This window comes from Vigna umbellata, chromosome 9 (genome assembly GCF_029865625.1).
Source record: "Vigna umbellata cultivar VRB3 chromosome 9, Vumbellata_1.0, whole genome shotgun sequence".
In the NCBI taxonomy this organism is placed as follows: Eukaryota; Viridiplantae; Streptophyta; class Magnoliopsida; order Fabales; family Fabaceae; genus Vigna; species Vigna umbellata.
In genome coordinates this window covers 10334662-10357894 of record NC_142173.1, presented here as the reverse complement: position 1 = coordinate 10357894, position 23233 = coordinate 10334662, and the positions used below count along the sequence as shown (strand labels likewise).

The 23233-nt window shown below is 34.3% G+C and overlaps 2 protein-coding genes across 2 annotated transcripts; one reads left to right on the top strand and one right to left on the bottom strand.

Moving 5' to 3' along the window:
* Positions 1 to 15359: 15359 nt before the first annotated feature.
* Positions 15360 to 18486, top strand: LOC148192511 (uncharacterized). Its single transcript, XM_088098360.1, is given in 10 exon segments — positions 15360 to 15386; positions 15389 to 15413; positions 15416 to 15629; positions 15820 to 15921; positions 16035 to 16194; positions 16290 to 16469; positions 17029 to 17163; positions 17435 to 17517; positions 17689 to 17782; positions 17866 to 18486. Coding segments are annotated over 10 exon segments (1110 nt in total). The 3' UTR covers positions 17956 to 18486.
* A 1093-nt stretch (positions 18487 to 19579) lies between these two features.
* On the bottom strand, positions 19580 to 22712 carry LOC124822837 (oligopeptide transporter 4-like). The gene is made up of 6 exons (XM_047294909.2): positions 22197 to 22712; positions 22012 to 22109; positions 21359 to 21922; positions 20895 to 21147; positions 20415 to 20597; positions 19580 to 20261 (listed from the first exon to the last, which is right to left on the bottom strand). The coding sequence occupies exons 1-6, from the start codon at positions 22710 to 22712 to the stop codon at positions 19647 to 19649; spliced, it is 2229 nt and encodes a 742-aa protein (XP_047150865.2). The 3' UTR covers positions 19580 to 19646.
* Between the last annotated feature and the right edge of the window lie 521 nt (positions 22713 to 23233).

The window sequence follows — 23233 nt, the reverse complement described above, 5'->3', positions numbered from 1 at the left end:
CGGTGGTGATCTTCGAAGGTGATGGTCTCTTTTCATATTTTTCAAATACATTATGGATGGCGTAATTCTAAATATATTTTTTAATTTGAAAATAACTTTCAAAATATATAATTTGAAATGTATTTAAAAATACAATCTAAAATGTATTTAGTGAATATATTCTAGAATATATATTCTAAAAAAAGTTTTGAATATAAAAATATATTTTGAATTGTATAATCTAAAATATATTTAAATATTTTAAATTGTGTGTATATATAAATTTTTAATATTTAAAGTTAGCTATTCAAAATGTATAATTTGAAATATATTTTAAATTATATATTTGAAAAATATTTCTATACTGATCACATACTCTAAAATATATCTTAAAAAACCTTTTGAATATATTGTGCTTGAATGCATAGTTTGTTTCTTCTTTCAAATTGGGTGTCCAACTCACGCTTTGTTAGTTTTCTGTTGTAAACCAAAAAATAATTAAGCCAGTTACATCATGTACTGACTTATAAAAACTCTTATGTTTTATAGATCATTTCATTTATGTTCTGGTTATTTTTTTTCCTTTCTCTACCACTCTTTTATGGTATCAAGAGCACAATAACGATATGTGTAGGGGAGCTTGTGTGTGATCAAGAACAGATGTCAAGGAAAAGAAATCCAGTGAGGAAAGTTTGCTTCAGTTGTTGAAAGTTTTTTTTTTAGGAATAAGGGGTAGAAGAAATTTTCAAATCTTGATCAAGAAGTGAACATAGCAGGGTTTGGAGGAATGATACATGGGTCACTTCTAGTTTTTTATGGCAAGATGTTTGATGATTGGCGTATCAAGATGCAAGCCATATTTGGTTTTCAAGATGTTGTAGAAGTTGTAACTAAAAGTCTAACTGATTTGAGCTCAAAGTCCACTAATGAAGACAAAATAAATCACAAAATGCAACAAAAACTTGATATGGTTCCTTCTCTATCAATGTGTCAGTTCAAAGATCTTACAAGACCTCAAAGGCTACTACTGCTAAAGAAATTTGGGAGATATAGGTGAAAATATATGGGGATGGTGACAAGAATAAGAAAGTGAGGCTTTGCGAAAGCAGTTTCAAATCTTAACCATGGATGAGAGTGAAATTGTGGTAGAATATTTCTTCAAAGTATAGGAACATGTCAATGTTATGTGGGCATGTAAAGACTACATTACAAACCGGTATGTAGTGGACAAAATTTTGAGAACTCTAACTCCAAGATTCGAAAATGTGGTTGTGGCTATTGGAGATGTGTGATTTGGAGACCATGGAGAATGTAGAACTACAACATTCATTAGAGGCACAATTATATCGTATCAATGAGCACAGACAATGCCAAGAACAAGTGCTTCAGGCTCGATCTCAAAACAAAGGCAATAAAAGGTCCAAGAAGAGTGGAAAAGGTAGCATTAAGCATAAGGAATCACATAAACACCAGAGTGAAGATTCTAGTGATCCTGACGAATGCAAAAATAAAAAATCTTGCACCAATTCTAATGGAGAAAAAGAATGGAAGTTTAATAAAAAGAAGGTAAGGTGCTACAACTGTTAGAAGTTTGGCCATTTTGCTAAAGAATGTTGGAAAGGTGGTGGAGCCAAGAACAAGCTGAAAAATATAGCTCATTTGGCATAAGATGATACTTCAATTTTAGAGGTTGTGATGTTAACGGCCAATATAAATGAAAACCAGTCAGATGATGTTGTCTGGTACTTGGATTCAAGTTGTTCAACATATATGACTGGAAAGAAGGAATGTGATGTGTGAATAAAATGTAATTGCATTCATATCTTAGTTTAGGCCATTTGCATACATAATTGCATTAATTGAATGATTTCATCATGCATTATCTTTGTTTCAGATCATACATTTGGATTTTGTGTTTTTCTTGTAGATTGGTGATTATAAGTATAAAAAATCACAACTTAGGAAGAATTGATGTCCAAGATGTAGAGATGAAACTAGAGAGTTCCACAACCTAGCTATGGACAGTTCCACAACTTAGCTATGGACAGTTCCACAACTTATGGATTTTTTCTCCAAAATGCAGAGGCAAAATAGAGAGTTCCATAATTGAGCTGTAAAAGTTTCCACAACCTGTGGATTTTGCTCCAAAATACAGAGGTAAAACAGAAAGTTCCACAACTGAGCTGTGAAAGATTACAAGAGTTTTGCCTCTCCAGGATCACACCGAGTATTCTCATCACTCCTAGTTACAACGAGTATTAGTACCATTCTTGGTTTCCTAGTCAACATGACTCTATCGAGTTTAGCTTCTCCACAATCTAACTCTAGACAATTTGTCTAGACATTCAACTCAGCCTAAGCTGAACAACCAAGTATTTGAGTTTTCTCTAGAACTTACAACAAATCAATAAATGGATTTTCAACAAGGTACAAATGAATGACTCTCAGTAAGAGGATATGCGTTCAAATATAATACAATACAATCTGTAACACTTGAAAGTGTTTCTCTCTTTACAAAGATTTCTCTCTCAAAAGGTATTGAGTGTTAGACGATGTTAGAACACTTTAAGCTTTTCTCTTTTTTCTTGTTGCTACTCTTATAATGCTATTAAGCGTTTTTCAACAACACCATCTTTTCTTCAAGCTTTCTTCTATATATAGCTTGTCTTGAAAGATGACCGTTGGACTCAGTAGTTGACTTCTAAAGAATTGGCAACTTTTTATTGTGATGTTTGACTTTAGTATACTTTGTAAGGTCCAGAGCATTTTCTTATAGCCTTAAGCAAAATTTTAACATGTACGATGTGACAGAGTAAGTGGCTTTAAAGAGACATTCTCATAATGTTTTTCTTCTCTCACAACATCTTTTTCTTCGGTATCATGATTCTGATCATATCTTTCTTCTTTATTGATTTGCACAGATATCAAGAAATAAAGTATACAAGTATCGAAGTACTTTTTCGTACACACATTAAATATTTTAAACGATAAACGTTAAGCATTGTAGCGTGTTCAAGACATTTTATCATTTGTCATTTCACTAATAAATGTTTCGTTTGGTAAGACAAATATGTATTCATCAAATGGTATAAAACATAAGATGTTTTCTCAAGGCTAAAGCGTCTGGTGGTCACTTATCAAATTATATTTTCTATAGAACATTTTGCTTGACATAACACTATATTAGATAAAAATATTTCTTTTAATCTTAGTGTTATATAAGAGATAGAGTTCTGTTTTCATAAAAAGCTAGCTTACTTTGCTCATAAAGTCTATTGAGAGAGTTCAATGAGAGACATTTATGTTGTTTACGATTTTCTAATCCATTCAAACTGTTTGATCTAAAAAGCATTACTTCAGCTCTTGGCTTCATATGTTATAAGATGCTTCTTTACTAGACGCTACTTGTTTCAAACAACTTTTACTACGCAGTAATATTTAGTTTGATATTGTTTGTTAAACTTTAAAACTTGGGTTGCTTAGACAATCTTTTCTCTAGAAGATTTTTGTCTTAACAAGGAGGTTGATCATCCAAGAACATTTGTCCCAGAAGATGACATTTCATGTGGTGATGAATGATCTCAAACATCAGTGCTTTGTTGTATCAGAAAACAAAAGCAAAATGGTTATGGCATTTGAGGTTTGGACATTTGAATTTCAGAGACTTATCTCAACTAAGCTAACGTGAAATGGTTAAAGTCCTACCTATGATTGACATTCCTAAAGCAATATTTTGTTCAATGTAAGCAAACTAGAGGAAGCTTTCAAAAAAAAATTGCCTCAAAGGACAGTAGAGAAATTGAGTGTAATATATTTGGATGTCCTTTTTAGATTGAAACACCTAGGGCAGCAGGTATTTCTTGTTGTTTGTCGATGATTAGACTCGGAAAAGGTCGACATACTTACTACTAAGAAAAAGTGGGGTGTTGAAAGTTCTGAAAAAAATTCAAGAATATGTGGAAAGGCAAAGTGATAAGAAGATAAAAACTTTGAGAACTGATGGAGGAGGAGAGTATACCTCCATGGAATGCAAGAAGTTTTGTGAAGAAAAGGTTATAGCACATGAGATTACCCCTCCTTATACACCACAACATAATGATACTACAGAAAGGAAGAACATCAGTATTTTAAATATGGTCAGATGTATGCTGAAGAGTAAGAACCTTCCAGATTTTCTATGAGGAGAGGTTGTGTTGATAGCCACTTATATCTTGAACGGATCACCAACAAAGAGGTTGAAAGGTGTTACACCTGAGGAAGCTTAGTTTAAGGTAAAACCAAGTGTTACTCGAAGATATTTGGTTTTATGTGTTATAAGCATGTACCAGATCAATTGAGTAGAAAGTTAGATGATAAAGGGGTGCCTCTAATTATGGTTGGATATCGCTCTACTAGAGGGTATAAGCTATATGATCCCAAGTCTAGACAGGTTGCAATTAGTATAGATGTTGTGGTTGATGAAGTTGAAACATGGTGTTGGAAGTCAACACAATAGGAACAGGAACCATTGTTCTTAAAAATGAATCTATTACAATACAATCATATCCTTGTGATCATGGTATTAGTGTGAGAATATCATCAAGAACAACTCATTCGTCATCTCATCTAAGAGATTATGAGTTGTTTTATGATGCTAGTGTTACATATGAAGGGAATTTTGTTCATTATGTTCTAATAGTAGAGGCTGAACCCATTAAGTTTAAACAAGTTGTTATTGATGAAAGATGGTGGAAGGCAATGCAAGAGGAAATTGATTCTATTGAAAAAAATCAGACGTAGAAGTTGACATAAGTGATTTTAAATAAGAAGCCAATAGCATTAAAGGGAGTTTATAAGTTAAATAACTCCATGAGGTATTGTAATGAAATACAAGGTCATATTAGTTGCTAAAGGATTCCTATAATAGGCTGGAGTAGACTATGAAAAAGTATTTGCAATTGTAACAAGAATTGAGACAATCAGGTTAGTAGTGTTATTAGCAACATAATTTCATTTGTATTTGCATCAATTGGATGTAAAATTTACGTTTTTCAATGACAAACTGGAAGAAATATATATATATATATATATATATATATATATATATATATATATATATATATATATAATATAACATCTCAATTTAAAACATTTCATTTTTGTTAAAAAAATTTTAAAAATCTTTATAATATGTACTCGATTTTATAAAAACAAATGATAATTCAGTAATGATTCTCTAAATATATTTTTCTTATGTGATTCCAAATTTTTTATATATAATAATATTATTAGGAACCATTTTTTTAATGATAGCATTTGTCGCTTAAAAAATACTCCTATGTTATGCAGTCAATTTTTGCGACTAAATAGTTTATATACTATCATTGAACTTACCTGCATATAAAATATGAATTTATTATCAAACTCATGGCATATGACATTATATATCTCGATGACATGACATTTTGTCTATCGTATCATCCTTTAAAATCAAAATTCTAACAGTAGAGATCAAAATAATAAAATATTTTTTATCAACAAATAATATTATATATTTATAAACAAAACACTTTGTGTGTTTCGACCCAAATACATAATATATAACGATAGTCACATGATTTATTACACATAAACTTTTTTGTTTACAAAATTCTAATCCTAATTATTAGGATATATATATAGTCGTCTTCAACCTTGTCTAATTAGTTGTTGAACCTGTTACAAGCCTAAAATGTGTATTATCAAGATAATGGCTGAAACCCATGAGGCAAAAAAATCAAATTACAGTGGAAAGAAGCAAGAAATCATACTTGGGAAAGAGAACCAACGAACTAACCCTAAGCACGAAGAAGCAAGAACAGAGAAAAAAGCTTTATGCATAAAACGGAAGCATGCAGAGAGAAAAAGAGAGAATTGGTATTATTGAAAAGTGAGAAATCTAATACAATGAGATAAAGATAAAAAGGGAAAATAGTGGGCTAGGCTGCAAGGTGATGCGGCCCATTAACTAATATTATCATCCCCTCAAGCTGGGAGTAGACGTTAGTCATTGAATGAAGGTATTTAAAAACAGCAGGAGCAAGGGTTTTGGTGAAGAGGTCGGATGCTTGTTCAATGGTGGAAATGGGGAGTAAATTAAGGAGGCCATCGTTGAGCTTATCTCTGACACTGTGGCAGTCTATTTCTATGTGTTTGGTGTATTCATGGAAGACTTGATTAGAGGTAATCTAGATAGTGGAGAGATTGTCGCAATAGACAAGAGCAGGTTGAATGGTGAGTATGTGAAGGTCATGAAGAATGTAAGTTAACCATTGTAGTTCACAAGTAACAGTGGCAAGAGCCCGATATTCAGCTTCTGAAGAGCTTCTGGAAACGGTCTGTTGCTTTTTGGATTTCCAAGAAATGATGGAATTGCCGAAGTAGATAGAGTAACCAGTAATATATTTTCTAGATTCAGGGCAAGTGGCCTAGTCAGAATCACTATAGGCTTTGAGCTTATTGGTATTGTTGTTGTGAAGGAGGATTACATTGTCAGGACTTCCCTTGAGATATCTAAGGATGCGATGAGCAGCTTGTTGATGAAGGGTGGTAGGAGAGGAAACAAATTGGCTAAGATTATTAACTGAGAATGTGATGTCGGGTCTGGTATTGGTGAGATATATGAGGCGACCAATGATTCTTCAGTAACAAGAGGCGTCTTCATCATTGAGGAGGTCACCTTAACTATTAAGACGAGAAGAATGTGCCATAGGAGTGGGAAAGGGTGCACAATGGAGCATTCCATCTTCTGTGAGAAGGTCAAGGGTGTACTCACGTTGGCTGAGGTGGATTCCGGAACTGTTCCGAGTAGTTTCCAAGCCAAGAAAGTAAGTGAGATCGCCTAGGTTTTTGATATGGAAAAGACTGTCAAGAGAAATGATGATATGTTGTATCTTAGTGGCATTGTTGCCCGCAAGAACAATGTCATCGACATAGATTAAGATGGCAGTGATGTGGCAAGTATCATGTTTCAGGAAAAGAGAATGATCAGCATTAGAACGTGTATAATTATTAGGTAAAAGAAAAGTGAAAATTTTATCATACCATTGTTGTCCAGCTTGCTTGAGCCCATATAGAGATCTTTGAAGTTTGCACACTTGATTTGGGTTGTGATGGGTGAAGCCAGGAGGAAGTTGCATATAAACTTCTTCATATAAGTCAACATGAAGAAAATAGTTGTTGAGATCAAGTTGTTTGAGAATCCTGTGGTTAGAGGCAGCAAAATTCTCAAGGTTGAGAATCTCGTGGTTAGAGGAGAAGACATAAAATAGTTAATTTGGCAACAGGGGAAAAATTCTCAAGGTAGTCTAATCCTTCAAGTTGGGTGTAGCCCTTAGCAACAAGGCGCGCTTTAAAACGGTTAATAGATCCATCAGACTTGTGTTTGATTTTGTATATCCAGTGGCATCCAATAATAGTTTTGCCGGGGGGAAGTCAGTGATTGTCCAGGTGTTATTCTTTGCTAAGGCGTCGAGTTCATACTGCATAGCTTGAGTCCACTAAGGTATTTTAGACGCTTCCTTGTAGGTGCGAGGTTCAGTGGTTGATGATATGGAGAGGATGGTGTGTCTGAAATCAGAGGAAAGCTTGTCATAAGAAAGAAAATTAGTAATAGGATATCTAGTAATGTTATTAGTTTGGAAATCTATAAGATATGTAGGAGGACGTTTGGACCAAGTGGAACGTCTTATGGTGTCAGCATGCTAGTGGTGTCATTAGTACTGGTGGCAATATAACTAGCAACGACATTATCAGTAGGCATAAAAACACTATTACTAGGAAAATTGATATCATCATAATTGTGACTATAATTATGAGGAATAGGCAAGGAAAGAGAGTTAGAATCAAAATTATTATGTGAATGTGAAGTATATGGAAATCAATCTTCATGAAACAGCACATGGAAAGATATATCAATCTTATGAGTTTGTAAGTTAAGGAACTGATAACCTTTTGTGTGTTGTTGGAAACCAAGGAAAATTCCAAGAACAGCCCTTGAATCAAATTTTGTCCTATGAGCAGTCGAAGTAATAATATAGCATAAACAGCCAAAAAGACGCAGAGCAGAAATATCATACAATTTCCCATATAATTTTTCATATGGAGTAGCATCATCAAGTAAGGGTTTAGGCATGAAATTGATCAGTAAAGTAGCATGTTCAGCAGCAAAGCACCAAAAAATAGTAGGCAAATTAGCTTGAAACAAGAGGGAGCGAATGACATTTAACAAGTTGTGGTGTTTACGCTCAACTATACCATTTTGTTGGGGTTTCATTACATGTGGTTTGATGGTTAATACCTTTAAGGGAGAAAAAATTATGCATAGCAAATTCAATGCCATTATTAGTGCGGATGATTTTAATAGTGGTAGAAAACTAATTTTCTATGTTTGTTATAAAAGCAGTGATGATTTTTCTAACACTAGATTTGTCAGTCATAGGTATAAGCCAAGTAAAACGAGAAAAATCATCCATAATGGTGAGAAAATATTTGAAACCACGCATAGAAGGGATAATACAAGGACCCCATATATCAATGTGAATAAGATCAAAGATTTGCATGATTTTAGAAGTACTATTAGAGAAAGGTAACTTGCTTTGCTTAGCACGATGGCAAGCATCAAATATGAAAATGGGATTATGAACAATGAATGGATATTTGAGTTTCAAACTATTCAATCTAATATCGGAAGCATGTCTTAATCTAAGATACCATAGGCTAGTATTGTTTACAACATTGTTGGCAAAATTTGCAGTAGAAGTAAGTATGTTCAAAGAAGAATCTAAAATGTACAAGCCACCAATGAGTTTAGCTATAGAAATCTTCTCTTTGGTTTGAATCTCTAAGGCATCCATCTTTCCAAAATTTTGGAAAAATTATAGAGACTCTTTGACAGAAGCAAGGGTTTTGCATATTACAAATACAGTCATGGAATGCATATATAAAGCGCGAAAGTCACAATTTCACTCGAGCCCACATTTAAAAATTCAAATACAGAAGGCCTAGTAACAGAAATATCTAGTCGACTAAGTTATTTGCAAAGTTGACTACTGTAAGACAAATTTTCACAAAATAGAAACAATCATACAGTAACATAATAGACTATACATATAATTCAATCGATTTAATAGTCATAAAATTGATTTTCACAACAAACAATCTCAAACAATCATTCAAGCAAATAACATGCATGATGCAACGTAAAACTGATTGTTACCACTTGTAGATACTTAAGAAGTTTTATATCATCAAATTAGCTCATCCTTGAGTTTTGTACTGCTACAACAGCTACTGCTCCTTTCCTGCACAACAGTTTAAAGTTTTTTACGCTGGTACCCATTTGAATTTGGGTCTTGCCTTGTTAGTAGTAGGAAGGTTTTCCTTGGGAACCCATTTGTACTTTCCCTTTGGAATACCAACATTTTTAATATAGCAGTTTCTAACTGTATGACCAAGTGTATTGCAATAAAATCATGCATTAGTATTAGGCTTACTCAGATCAATAAATTTCTTTGAGTTTTTATCCTATTACTTTTGGCTTTGTAACCAATACCTTGTCTGTAGATAGCTCTTCCAGAAGATCTCAGCACAACATCAAGATTTTCTTTTCCTTGAGTGAATTTCGCCAACGTGATGGTTAAGTACTGAATTTTCTCAACATATTAAGAACAGCTATCACACTCTTTCTGAATAATTTGTACTTTAGTCTCTACTGTCTTTGCAGATTTGAGAGCTTCTTCAAGTTCTTTCTCAAGCTTTTCATTGTCCTTCACAAGATTGTTAATCATGTATTCATAATCTTTTCTCTCGGATAATAATCGATTGACCTTGTACTGAAGTCGCATGGCCTCTGCATGAACTTCCTGAAATGCGTCCAGTAGCATATGATACTTGACTTTTATTGGTTCATTTTCAAAGTCATCATCATTGTCATCATTAGATTGTACCGAGCCAGCCATGAGGCACAAATTTGACTCTTCTTCGCGATCACAATCTTCATCACTTGAAGAATCTTCATCACTGTCTTCCCATGCAACATAGGCTTTCCTCTGTTTCATGTTCTTATCTTGAGGATAGTTGGAGGGTTCTTTATGCTTGTTCTTCAAGTCTGGACAGTTAGGCTTGATATGACCATCTTTTCCACATTCATAACACTAAATAACATTGTTTCTTGAATTCTTCTTTCCTCCTCTAGAGAAACCTGCATTTTTAGTTGCAGAATTATTACTTTTCATGAATCTGCCAAATTTTCTTACCACCATATTCATCATTTCTTTTTCAAATATATCAGCATCTGATTCAAGCTCATGAACTTTTGCAGCTTTCTTGCTTGTGGCTTTTAGAGCAACAAATTTATTTTCTTTAATTTCTTCTTCCTCCTTTAGCCTTCCAAGCTCCAATTCATGTTCTCTCAGTTTGCCAAACAGGGTTGCCATGTTCATGCTTGTGAGGTCTCTTGATTCAGATATCCAGCTTCTGTTGAGGCTTTTCAAGATATTTACGTTGATCTCTTCTTTATCAAACACTTTCTCGATAGCCATGAGGTGATTGACTATGTGTGTGAATCATTTTTGTACCTCATAGATCGTCTCACCAGCCTTCATTCAGAATAACTCATATTCTTGAATAAGAGAATTCTTTCTGGCCCTTTTTACTTCATTCGTTCCTTCATGTGTCACTTCAAGTACCTCCCACATTTCTTTGGAAGTCTTGCATTATGATATCCTAAAAAATTCATCCATGGTTAGTGCAGAAGCAATAACATTTCTAGCCTTAACATCATATTGAGCTCTTCGATTCTCATCTTGAGTCCACTCAGAAAAGTTTTTCAAAACAGTTTTTCCATTAACAACATGAGTTGGCTCAAATGGACCGTTTAGAGTTTCATCCCAAACTCCTTTATCCACGGATTCAAGAAAGATTTGCATCTTTATTATCCAGAAAGCATAATTTTCTCCAACAATTAGTGGTGGTCTATTTCTGGATGCACCTTCACCAAAACTTTGAAAATTTAAAGCCATTTCTCAGGATCAATGATTTCAGGAAAAAGATAATCGACTTGTTTTTCAAATATCTTATGAAAAGCACCTCTGGTGCCAATTGTTGAAAATAGAATGGCTTGATTTCTCACACCAAGAGGGGGGTGAATTGGTGAAATGTAAAAACAAAGTTTTCTTTAAATCTTTTTCGCAAAGTGGATGCCTTTAAAAGCTTTCTTAAAACGCAAGGAAAAAGATTTGTTTATGCAGCGGAAATGTAATCGATTTAAAGCAGTATGTAGTAGACTAAATAAAAGTGCAGGGATAGAAAGATCAAACACTTGGTTTTTATACTGGTCGGCCAAGCCTACATCTAGTGTCCTTCCAACCACAGGAAGCCAATGCACTATAATGATCAAGGTTTTTACAATAAGGTTTTTATAAAGACCTCACGTCAAAATATAAAACATCTCTCTAACTCTCTAATCAAAATATAGGCATATACAAAACATACTAGCAGCAAGAATCCCCTCTCCTGTAGTCCAACCCTTTGAGCCACCCTCAAAGTCAAGAACGCAGCACACTCTTATTCCTGTAATCACAACAGGGAAACAACAAACCAATCTTTACAAGATTGAAGCCTCTAATCTTTCAGTAACACCCAAATGTGCATATATGATTAGCCTTTATAAATGCAGTTAACTTGCTCTTCAAGAATCCACAAGTAGATGAACACCACGGTAACTTCTTGTTTCTTGGAGCTTTTCTCTTTCTTTGTAAGAATGCACTTTCTGCAAAATATCACAAAACTGTTAGAATCACAAAAGTTCTTACAAAGATCAAGTTTGCTTCAATTTATAGATTTTCACAATTCAGACGCATTTTAATCGACTTAGCTACCAATGCGGTCGAATGTAACAGTTCAGTCAAAGCAATTAACAACAATTAATGCAATTAATTGAATGTGCAATTAATGCAATCGATCCATAAGAAATGTTTGGTCAACATATATAAAAATATAGTTGTTGTAACATTTAACACAAGCATTAACAAAATTTTAAAACTGTAACAGACTCAGTCGAATGTAAGTTGCATATAATCGACTATGTAACGCAGTTAAACATTGTTTTGAAAAACTTCTTCTTTGAAAAACCTCACAGCACACTTTTAACAAGTTTGTGCAAAGCCACGAGTTTTAATCGACTCACCCCATAATGAAGTCGACTTAAAACTGTTGTTTTGCCACACAATAAAAAGTTCAATATAAGTGCTTGTGGTTTTCATTTTGTAAAACATCAGACATGCTTTCACAAATAAAATCAATTATATAGCACAGTGAAATGCAATGTATCAAGACAATCATGATCTTCATGCTTTAAACAGATTTATACATTGATTAAAACAAGTAGCATGTAAGCAATAGAACATGTAACACATAAACATCACATGTTTTATTAATTATGTTGTCATCATAAAAAACCAGAAGCTCTGAGATTGTAGGTTCAGTTAAACCAATGTTCTTCCTATCAACAATCTCAACAGATTATTTGTTTGATGATCATGAAATTCCTATGAGTCTCAGCTAAGTAATCTTTATTTCTAACAGATCAATTCTTAGTTTAGAGCAAGTAAGTTTCTACCTGTTTTTCATTTTTTTCTTTGTTTATGATCTTGCTTAGGAAAGCCCAACGCATATATCCTTGATGTTCGTTTCTTGATTCTTTGTCAATTTGTGGTCTCAAGGACTTACTCCGATCACGATTTGGTGACTTATAGGCTTTTTTAGAGTTCCTTATGCTGAAAGCAACGGTTGGAAGTTCTTAGAGGCGTAGGAGTTCTTTCTAAAGTAAGGGAAGCTAGTTAATTGAATTTTTCTTGATAAATTGTTAAAAAAATCTTTGATTTAATGAGAATGTTGTGTTGGATTGTATGAGCAAACTGATATAGTACTCTTGATGTGTTAAATTGTTTGAAAATGATATGTAATGATGTGAAAACCTATGAAAAACTATGTATGATTGTTATGATGAGTTCTCTAGTTGTTTTGATAAGTGAAATGACGTTTTTAATGTTTTGAAGTTAGTAAACTGTTATACGTCTTGAAGTGGTATTAATTGTAAGAAAATGGGTGTAGTGTGTGTGTGAGAGAGAGAGAGAGGGGGGAGGGGAATGGGGGAGAGGTGGGGGAGTTGGTCTAGAATTGAGGTTTGAGAAGTGGATTATTGACGGGTTGGTCTAAAAGAAGAATGGTGGTTTTAGACAATTTAATAGGTCTCTAGTAACTTTTGATTATGGGAATGAACTGATATGATGTTGAGAATAAAATGTTAATCATAATAGCATGATATAAGGTTCTTTCTAAGGTAACTTAGAGGTTTTGTTAGTAAAAATCTAAGGAATTAAATCTGATATAAACCAGAGCTTTTTAGTTTTTTTATGGGTAATTTAAAACTGGTTTAGACCTTAAGAATGAGAGAACATTGATGCTACAACCTTTGGTAATGGATATGTTGATTTTGGCTTAGATTTGGCTAGTTTTAGGGGTATTGAGGAGTGAAATTTTTGAATTACATGTTATGGGCTAACTGTGATGCTTGAAAGTTTGTTGTTAAGTCCAATAGCACTTATTCAAGCTAGTAGTGGTAGAAATTGAGTGTTGCAAGTGATAGAATATAGTTTAGGCACTTTTGAGTTGTTGAGTTGGTTTGGTACATCTAATTCCTAACCAAATGAGCTATGTAGTACTCAATTTCATCTCTAAGCATTTTCGTATCAATATTAGTGTTACATATTCTAAATTGAGTTGTTGAGTTGGTTTGGTACATCTAATTCCTAACCAAATGAGCTATGTAGTACTCAATTTTCATCTCTAAGCATGTTTTCGTATCAATATTAGTGTTACATATTCTAAATTGATCATTTGGATAGGTATAAGATGTACCAAAACCAGAAAATCAGGTTGTTGTCAAAAACTGATAAGAATAATCAATTATCTCACGTGATAATTGATTATTCCAGTCAGAAGGTCATATTTTTTTCAAAACTCTTGGGAATAATCGATTATCACATATGATAATCAATTATTGTCGTCCAAAAATCATTTTGGCATGAATTCTTTCGGGAATAATTGATTATCAGGTGTAATAATCGATTATATCTTTAAAAAAAACTTAAAATTTAGTTTTTGGTTAGGGCGTCATGAATGCAACTTGCAACTAGTGTCTTTTGTTTTATACTTTATTTGTTTTCTTATGGTTAAAAATGAAATAGTAATGTATGTTTGTTTAGTAATATTAATGAGAAATTTATGAGATTTTATGCATTAACTTATGTATGTATTTGAAGTATGGTTCAAAAGTGTTTTTAAGGTAAAACTTTTGGTTGATTGTTTTAAATATCATTAGTACGAATGCGGGGACCTCAGTCTTGGGGTTATCCTGACACTCTAATGGTCTTTTATTCACAAGTAGAGAAGATTGACACATGTGGTGAGAGTAGCAGGAAGTCTTAGTATTAGATGCTTCAAGTATGATCTAAGGTGTGTAACAGGCTAACTTTGTAAATGTGGTAGGATAAAACTCGATGGCAATGACTTTACAAAGTAGTAGAGGTCACCACAAATGCACAACCCACCATAGCTCGACATTCATTGTAAATCCAGATAGTCCATCTAAGTCTTGGAATGTTTAAGATGTGTGAATTGTTTTATAATAAATATCATTCATGTGTGAAATATTAATGTATGGATATTTTTTTTATCACTAACTTACTCTTGCTTTTGTGTTGTCTGCTGTTTGTTGTCTTCTCTTTTGCAATGATGACCTAAATAGTGAGTTTAGGAAGAAATTTTTATAATTGCTCCAACCATAGGTAAGGGTGAAGGAGATGTGTAGTTAAATGGATCTACAATACTGTATTTCTTCTTTGTGAAAAATTTGTTTTACCTAGTTGTTCTTTTAGCATCTATGTAAAATTTTATTTTAATAGTTTTATACTATTAAAACGAGATATTACAAACTACGTATATAAGTTAAAAATAAATAAATTAAAGTAGACTCTGTTATGATTAAAATATAATATTGTTTACATATTTAAGGATTAAATTTTCTTTTGATAATTATATGAAAGAACACATTTTCGAAAGGAATTAGTAATGTAAAATATAAAATGTTATGTTTAGAAAATTTATATTTATTTATTAACTTTTGAAGACTGATTTAAAAAACATTCAAATTGAAAATTGAAAACCATTCAACCTTGATTATGATATAGGTTCAGTATGCTACAATGTAAAATTTTAATCTCCTTTCTTAATTTCTCTAGGATACAAAACAGTGTAAAAGCTTTCAACGATTCAAAGGAGAAACTAAAAGAACCACTCAGATGAAATGGTGGTTCGGAAATGGGGGAAGAGGAAGAGCTTCCCTTTCTCTGTGACTGGTGGGTTGGGAGAGGCAGAAGGAGCCTGCGTTCAGATGCGGCGTTGGAAGCCATAGCAAAAGCTTCAGAAGACAGGGTTCCCAACATAGTTCTCTACAATTACCCTTCCTTTTCTGGGGCATTCTCCGCTCTCTTTGCTCACCTATTCCACACTCGCCACAATCTCCCATTTCTCATATTGCCCTTCTCTGCGGTTCCCTCTCTCGCTTTCAGGTTCCCTTCTTCGTCTACTCTATAAATTTCCTTTCTTTTTGTGATGGGGTTTTGTGTTTCCTGTTGTGGAGCATTTGAAGTTCTACTCTCTGTGCTTTACATCACTTCGAGCTTGAAACCATGAGATGGGGTGCTGCAAAGTTTTGGTTTTTGAATTATCCATTCATGAACTTATATATTGTGACAATAGGGTTGAAGATTTGTGCACTAATGGCCTTGAGACATGTTATCTACTTGACTTTATTCCTCCAAAGGAATTCCTCTTCGACCTTTCCCGTAAATCAAAATGCAAGTAGGTTAATTTTCCTTGGAATTGTTCTAATGCTTCTATTTTATTGATTTTGTGTAGTTTCTCTTGTTGTTTTCGTTGCATATTAATTAAATTAATTTTTTTTATCTATCTAGGATTATTGGGTTTGATCATCGGAAATCAGTTCTTAGACATATTCCCCCTGCCAATGTTTGCCCTGAGAATATTATGATTAATGTAAACCTTGAGAAGAGTAGCTCTAGGGCTGTTTATGAGTACTTTACAGGCAAGCATGTGGATGTTAACATTTCTGACGTAAGTAAAAATATAAGTTCTTTTATGTGCTTTAATTCTCCAGAATCTCATGCAACCATGGCTGAAATTTTGAAAGATGCCTGAATTTCCTTTAGGACGAGGCTCCATGTTTGGTGGACTCAAAGGACAAAGGCCGAGTGGAGCTAATTCTTAAGTATATTGAGGATGGAGATCTTCGCCGATGGAGCTTGCCTGACATTAGGATGTTTAATATTGGACTGAGTGAATGGCGGTCCAGGTTTAGCTGCATTTCTAATCCATACATGTATAAGCAGGCATGACTATTCTTCTTTTAAGATTGTTTCTGTGTTTCCTTCTCTTGTTACTGTTGAGGGAAAATTTAGAGTTTAATTCAGATTTTAATTAATCCATAGTATTTTCTTATTCCTAAAGAGTATATAGTTTACTTAGGCCATGTCAAATAGCTTGACCAGGCTAATTAAAATGATTTTTTTTCAATAGGAATTTTACAACTATTATGTATCATACAGATTGTCAACATGCATTTCCATGTTTTCTGTCAACTTTGTCATTTATCTATCTCCTTCTTAGAAAGGGAGAAATGCATTTTCATAAGTTAATTGGTTGCTTGAAGTGAGCATGATATGACTAATACAAATTCAGAATTTTCTATTACACTTGTCACGGTGCCATACACTAATATCACGTGTCGTAGCACCATCTACTATGTTGCTTCCTTGCTTTATAAGACTTGTGTAATATTTCAAAAAGTAAAATAATCTTTATCTTTCTTCGTGTAAGTTATTGTCAATTTCTCCCTACTTATCCTGGCTTTGCTGAATTTGTTCTGTTCTTTGAAAAATCCTCTTGCAGTTGCTGGAATTAAGTGCTGAAGATTTAATTGCTAAAGGATATTCATATTGTTCAGCTCGCAAAAATGCTGCAAGCAAATTGCTGGAAAAGGTGTTCAGGGTTCGACTGGGTAGAGGATTTTATGGAGAGTGCCTGGTAATATTTCAGTATACGATCATCGTAGTTTCTGTTGTCACTGATATGCCAACATTTTTATTTCTTTAAGTTTCTGTTGTTTTAAACTTAGTTAATTATGAATGAAAGTCAAATTTGTGCCGTTAACTTTGTCTCCTTCTTTTTAATACTCAATTTATAACTAGTACTTTCCAATTAATTGATTATAATGGCAACATGTGATGTGGTAACCCCACCCCAGTTTGGCAGTTGAGATTTATAATCGGGTTTTGTTGCCATGATTGCTGTGTAGGGAGTTCGGGCAGATAAGAATTCCAACTTAAGTGATGAAATTGGCAAGCTTCTTAGTGTAAAAAGTGCTGCTAGTGGTCTTAGGTGAGGTAATTTATTGAAAAGAAAGGTTTATCAAATTTATGTTTAATTTATGTTATTATCTTGTAGCAGAATGATCTTCCCCTGTGGTTGTCTTAGAGCCCCAATTGCCTGCTATAAACGAATTACTGAATTATATAATCTTATCAATTAGTTTTTATTCATCATTGACAGGCCAATAGGGGCCGTGATATTCATGCAAAGGGATAATCTCAAAATGTGCTTGCGTACCACTGATACTGCCACCGATACCTCTGAAGTTGCAAAGGTGTGTCTTCCTTGTTTCACACATTGATACATTGTTAACACTTCGCAATACATTGACGAGTTTTCTGCTGTTGGAACCTGAAGGCGTATGGCGGAGGTGGTTCCCCAAGTTCCAGCTCCTTCATGATCAGGATGGATGAATACAACCAATGGATTACAGGGAATTCATCTTGATGATTCATGGGTTTGAATTTGAAATGTTGGCTTAAACTTTGTAACACTTATGACAGTGTATACTGGCTTCCTGTTCCTGAAATTGCATGTAAAGCTGATCATTTGGTTATAGGGATTTGTTCAGGAAGGAAATGATGAGGTAATGGCACTTGCATTCTCCAAATGGTATCCGAGGTAATGGTCATGTTATCAGAACTGGTCCATAGACTTTCCTGATATTGTTGCTGAACATGGCGAGACTGAGAGAAAAGAAAGTAGAGCATGGAAGCATTCTATTCTAGGACAATCTGGTGATGATATTCAAGTTCAGCCAATTAGAAAGAAAAATTTCTGACAATTTCTTGTTAGTTTGAGACTCCAATACTCTGCTGGCATTGTTTCTTCAACCACCAGTTACCAACTTCATAGCATTTAGCTGAAGTTTCTGATTAATATTGCAAATTTTATCATTTTCAGCCAAAGACTGTGGTTGAAAATATTAAGGAGCATTAAATAATAAGTGAATATAGTCGTTATCTTTTTTTTTTTTCATAAGTTTACCTTTTTTAATCTGCTGATTTTGGGTTGCCATGTTAGGGTTTGTTTGACAAATATTGAACTTTTATCCCCGTTTGTTTGGGTGATAAAATTTACCTCTATTAAATTTGGTCATTTTTTATTTATTTTAGTATATGAATGTTTGGCACAATTTATCATTTGATAAATTATGTCAACTCTATGTAAAATGCTAACATTGTCATAATAGAGGGAACCAGAATAATTTTTCAAGCACGAACTAGCTTCCTCTGTAATACCAAAACTTTGAAAACAATAGTTTAACAGTCTATGGTTGAATGTGTTTCTATTACACTGCGAGTGAAAGTGAAAGTTTGAGGGGATATATCCTATTAGAATGTTTCGAGTTTCAACCCATCTTAATCTATTCACTATCTTAGCTTATGCCTTATGAGAAAGGCAACAAAAGGGTGCATGTAGAAAGTGGTGTGGTAATTAATACTTAGGTCTGTGTGGCTAATCGAGACTCATTACCTAAAGTTGAAAATTTATACATTATTAAATTCTGCTCATGTTTTCCAATTATTATAGAAACAAGCTATTGAGATAAATGTTGACATATAACTCAAATTTAGCTTATTAATATCATTAGTTATATAAGAAAAACATTACTAGTTACCAAAGTTATCAATTAACCTAATTTTATCATAAGGTTGTCCCTGTATTCAATTCCAATCATACAAAATGCAAGTTATATTTGTTACACAATATAAAGTGGAAGAATGAGGAATATGGTAAAGTAAAATATATAATACATATATTATAATATATACATAATATATATATATATATATATTATATATATACTCTTTTTATTTTTGAATTACTTTTATTGTATTTTTTTAATATTAACAAAACAAATCTTTTAACATGCAAAATTTTGAATAATATTAAAAAAATCTATAATAGAAAACTGTGCTCCATTTTGCCTCTGAATTTTACTACAAATTTGACTTGAGCACCGTTTTTTCTCTCTCAATTCTTCATTTAATTGAAATGATATTATTAAAGCCACAATGAAACCCTGGCAATAAATTGCAAAGAAGCCTAATTTAAAAAAAAAAAAAAAAAAAAAAAAAAAAACTATTTCCTGAGAAAATGAAATATATACAAGTTCTCAAAAAGCTTAAAAAGAATTAAAATACAGGGCAGCCATCAACCACTATGCCCTTTGCTGTAGGGCAAGTTGCAAGGGGACAATGCTCCCCATCATTTCCCCACCAAGAGATACTTCTGTTTTCAATGCCCACTGCAAAGTAGAGCGCAACAGCCATAATAGCAACCCCTGCATCAAGTGCTGCTGAAAGAACATAGTTGTATCTCTGCCACCACTTCTTCCTGTAACGGAAGACAAAGAAGTTGAAAACGGTTCCAATTATAATCCAAGAATTGTAGTTCATTGCTGTTGCCGGTGGCATCATCCCAGTTGCCCCCAGAAGGACTGGAAGATTGATCAAAGGAATCCATGACTGCTTGGGGAATGCCTTGTGCAATAGCCAAACTAGTATTGGCCCTATAGCACCTCCAAGGAAAAACCAATTCAATGCTCGGTAGTTTCCTTCAGAACCAAAGATCCTCCTTGGTCCCACCAGACCCCAGATAACTGATGCATCAAAGAAAACACGATCACTTGGACATGTCCAGGGACTGTCGTCAGGAAGAAGATCTGTATGGCATATGTTATTGACAGAGTCCAGCAACCACCATGCTACACCAGTGCTTATGGTTCCAGCAAGTATTGTACCGATGAACTGCACTCGTTGAACACAGTAGACAATGTAATATATATGAATATAGTGCAAGTTATTTTTGAGTGACATAAAGGTATGATGAATATTCCTTCAATATCAAGTCACAAAATTTGAAGGGGTTGAGGTAAGAGGAAACAAACATCATGAAAATACCTGTACTAAAAACATTGATCTTGGAGGGATCTTCATGTAGTGGCCGAGCTTGAAATCGCTGAGGAAGGAGACAGCCTGAGCCATGCTTATATAACCAAAGGTTTTGAAGCATACATTTGCTATTGGTCTTCCGGGATAAATGAGACCAAAGATATACTCGGTAATAACGTTTAGTCCTGGTGTCTGTACGCAGAGCAGGAGATAGCATGGTATTTAAGATACTGAGAAAAGTGTGTTTTGATCACAGATTTGGAACAATGAAAAGTTGTCTCTGATATTTAGTGTGTTTTAGGTGTGTGCATATAATAAAACAAACAGTGAGAAATAAAGATAACGTATATGTCCCATATGGTGCCAATTTTTTTTGTACAAATAGTGTGACTAAAGGAGATTGCAGTTTATATGTATTCAACATTTTCTTGATAAGATGAATTAGCATTTTCTAGAAGGGGAAGGGAGCAAAAGTTGCAAGATTTTAACCTGGTTTGTGGTAGCAGTTATGATGCTAATTGGGAGTGTAAATATAAAGGCCAAGGCAGTAGCAAAGACAAGTCCCCACCACGGCATCTGAACCTGGTCATTTAGAAAGATGCATAGCATGAGAGAAACCAGAAGCGTCACGCCCAGCATCACATAAAACCACCAAGAAGGTATGTCTTTGTATTTTTTCATCAGTCTTGTGTGGATATCTTCTTTACCTTTTGCTGCAGCACGATATCGATCCATAATTTCCCTGCATGTTTAAGTCCACGTTACTTAACATTTTTCAAACCATATAAGGGGTTTTATGTAATGTAAAAGGGTGTCAGTATAATGTTAAAAGAAAGGAAGGGGTTTTCTGCAGTTCTCTGATAAAAGAGTAATTTAGTCTTAAGAATATAAGAAACAACTAAACAACATTGCTAAAAGGTTTGAGTACTGATTCATAAGGGAGCATTATTTACCGTCCATAGAAGAAAGCAACGTGTGTAAGGGTGGATGATATGGTGGCAAATCCAAATCCGTAAGTGAGAGAGAAGAAAACACTAAGATTAATTCGACCTTGTTGGTGATACTTGTCAAGATCTAACTCAAACTTTTCGTTGACAATTGCAGATATGTCGTATTGTTGGCCATTGGATGTGAACAAGTCTGATGAGAAAATAGGAAACCTATTTGCATTGTACAAGTTGAGGCCCCAGTATGCTACAGGAATCACAAGATACACTGTGACTGAGTAGCCAACAAAAATATTGACAATGGCAAAGAAGGGTGAGATGAGAGGGCTGAACAAGAATGATGCTACAGCAGACCAGTCTAGTGTGATTGCACCAAGTCCCAAGCCATTCATTCCCGAACCTAGCTGCTGAGCCGTGACTGACTTGGAGAATATCCAACACACCCATGATATATTTGTGAGCGTTGAGAAGAAGTATCCAGGGATCACATACCAAAAAAAACTGCAAACCAGTACAATAAAGAAAAACTTTGCCCTCGAAAACCTGCGATCATCTTTCTCATGCAAAGCCCTGCATATATCAACAAGGTTTATTCTATCTAAGTAAACTAAGAAATTGAAAATGATACCCATGCAATATATAGTTATAGAACATCATACCGGAAAAGAGAGACCTGAACGAGGGTACTGGGCCACCACATGTGGGCAGGCTCCACCACGTACTTCCTCAGCAACCCTGCCCAACCGTATCCTAACACCTGCACTCACATTCACCAAATTCAACTCATTCACATTCGATCAATATCACTGTCACTTTTTCCAAGGAAAAAGGTTTAAATGATTACCTGAGTGGTGATGACGAGGAGCCATGAAGCAAGGAAAGATATTTTCCTTCCGTAAAAGGCTTTCACGATATTTATGATGCCCACCGCGTAGGGCGACCCGGACCCGAATGCGCTGCCTGCGTTGGCGAATATGGTCACCAGGACGTGCTCCTTCATGTTGAAGGGGCCCGGGTTGAATGAGAACTGCCTCGACCCGAACCCGGGGATCCGGAAAGTGGTTTTGGGGAGGACCGCCGCCATGAGGTGGCCGATGGGGAGGGTGGCCACCTGCACGGTTATCTGAGTGATGACGAGTGGCTCCGTCCGGTAGGAGAAGAACTGGTTGAGGAAGGACAAGAGGGAGCAGGAGACCAAACCCAGGAACCACATTCGGAAGGTCCATACCGGCTGGGTCGGGTCATCCGTGTTCTTCACCGTTAATCTTACTTCTTCTATTGGAGACTCTTCTTCTTCCACGTGGGCTTTTTCTGGGTCTTCGCTCTTCGCTGCCGCCATTTCTACACCTACTTCTTTCATTCAAAAGTTACTTTCCACTGCTATTTATATTTCTATTATTATTATTGTTATTATATCTTTTATTAATTAATTAATAGTTTAAGCTGTTATAGTTAACCGAAAATATTGGGATAAATTGATTTATCTTCCTAACCTTTCACTAACCGATTTGTTGATATTTGAAGCTGTTATCAGGAAGGTAAAAAAAGAAAGTAATTTTGGTTCTAGTTTTATTGAATGAATAAGACCAACATTAGAAAAATATTGATTCAATCTTAAATCTCAGTTAAGAGGATTGCTATGAATATTTTAACATTAATTATTATTTAATAAGTTCAATTATTATTAAATAAGAATTGTTAAAATTTTAAACCTGCTTTCACTTGCCACGCCTTCCACAGGAATGGATGGAGTTAAATCTATATGACCAATATTTGAAAATATTAATATAATGATACATATCATAAAAGCATAAGAGTTTGGTTTGAAATTCAAACTAATCATTGTCATTTAACAAGCATAAGGACAAGGATGGGATGGGT

What these genes read in the sequence shown, in the direction of transcription:
- LOC124822837 (XM_047294909.2), bottom strand. Translation starts at nt 22,712, where the DNA reads ATGAAAGAAGTAGGTGTAGAAATGGCGGCAGCGAAGAGCGAAGACCCA. An exon ending in GTTCAGGTCTCTCTTTTCCG is followed by an intron (nt 21,923 to 22,011) that starts GTATGATGTTCT and finishes TGATATATGCAG; the next exon opens with GGCTTTGCATGAGAAAGATG. An exon ending in GTTGCTTTCTTCTATGGACG is followed by an intron (nt 21,148 to 21,358) that starts GTAAATAATGCT and finishes TTAAACATGCAG; the next exon opens with GGAAATTATGGATCGATATC.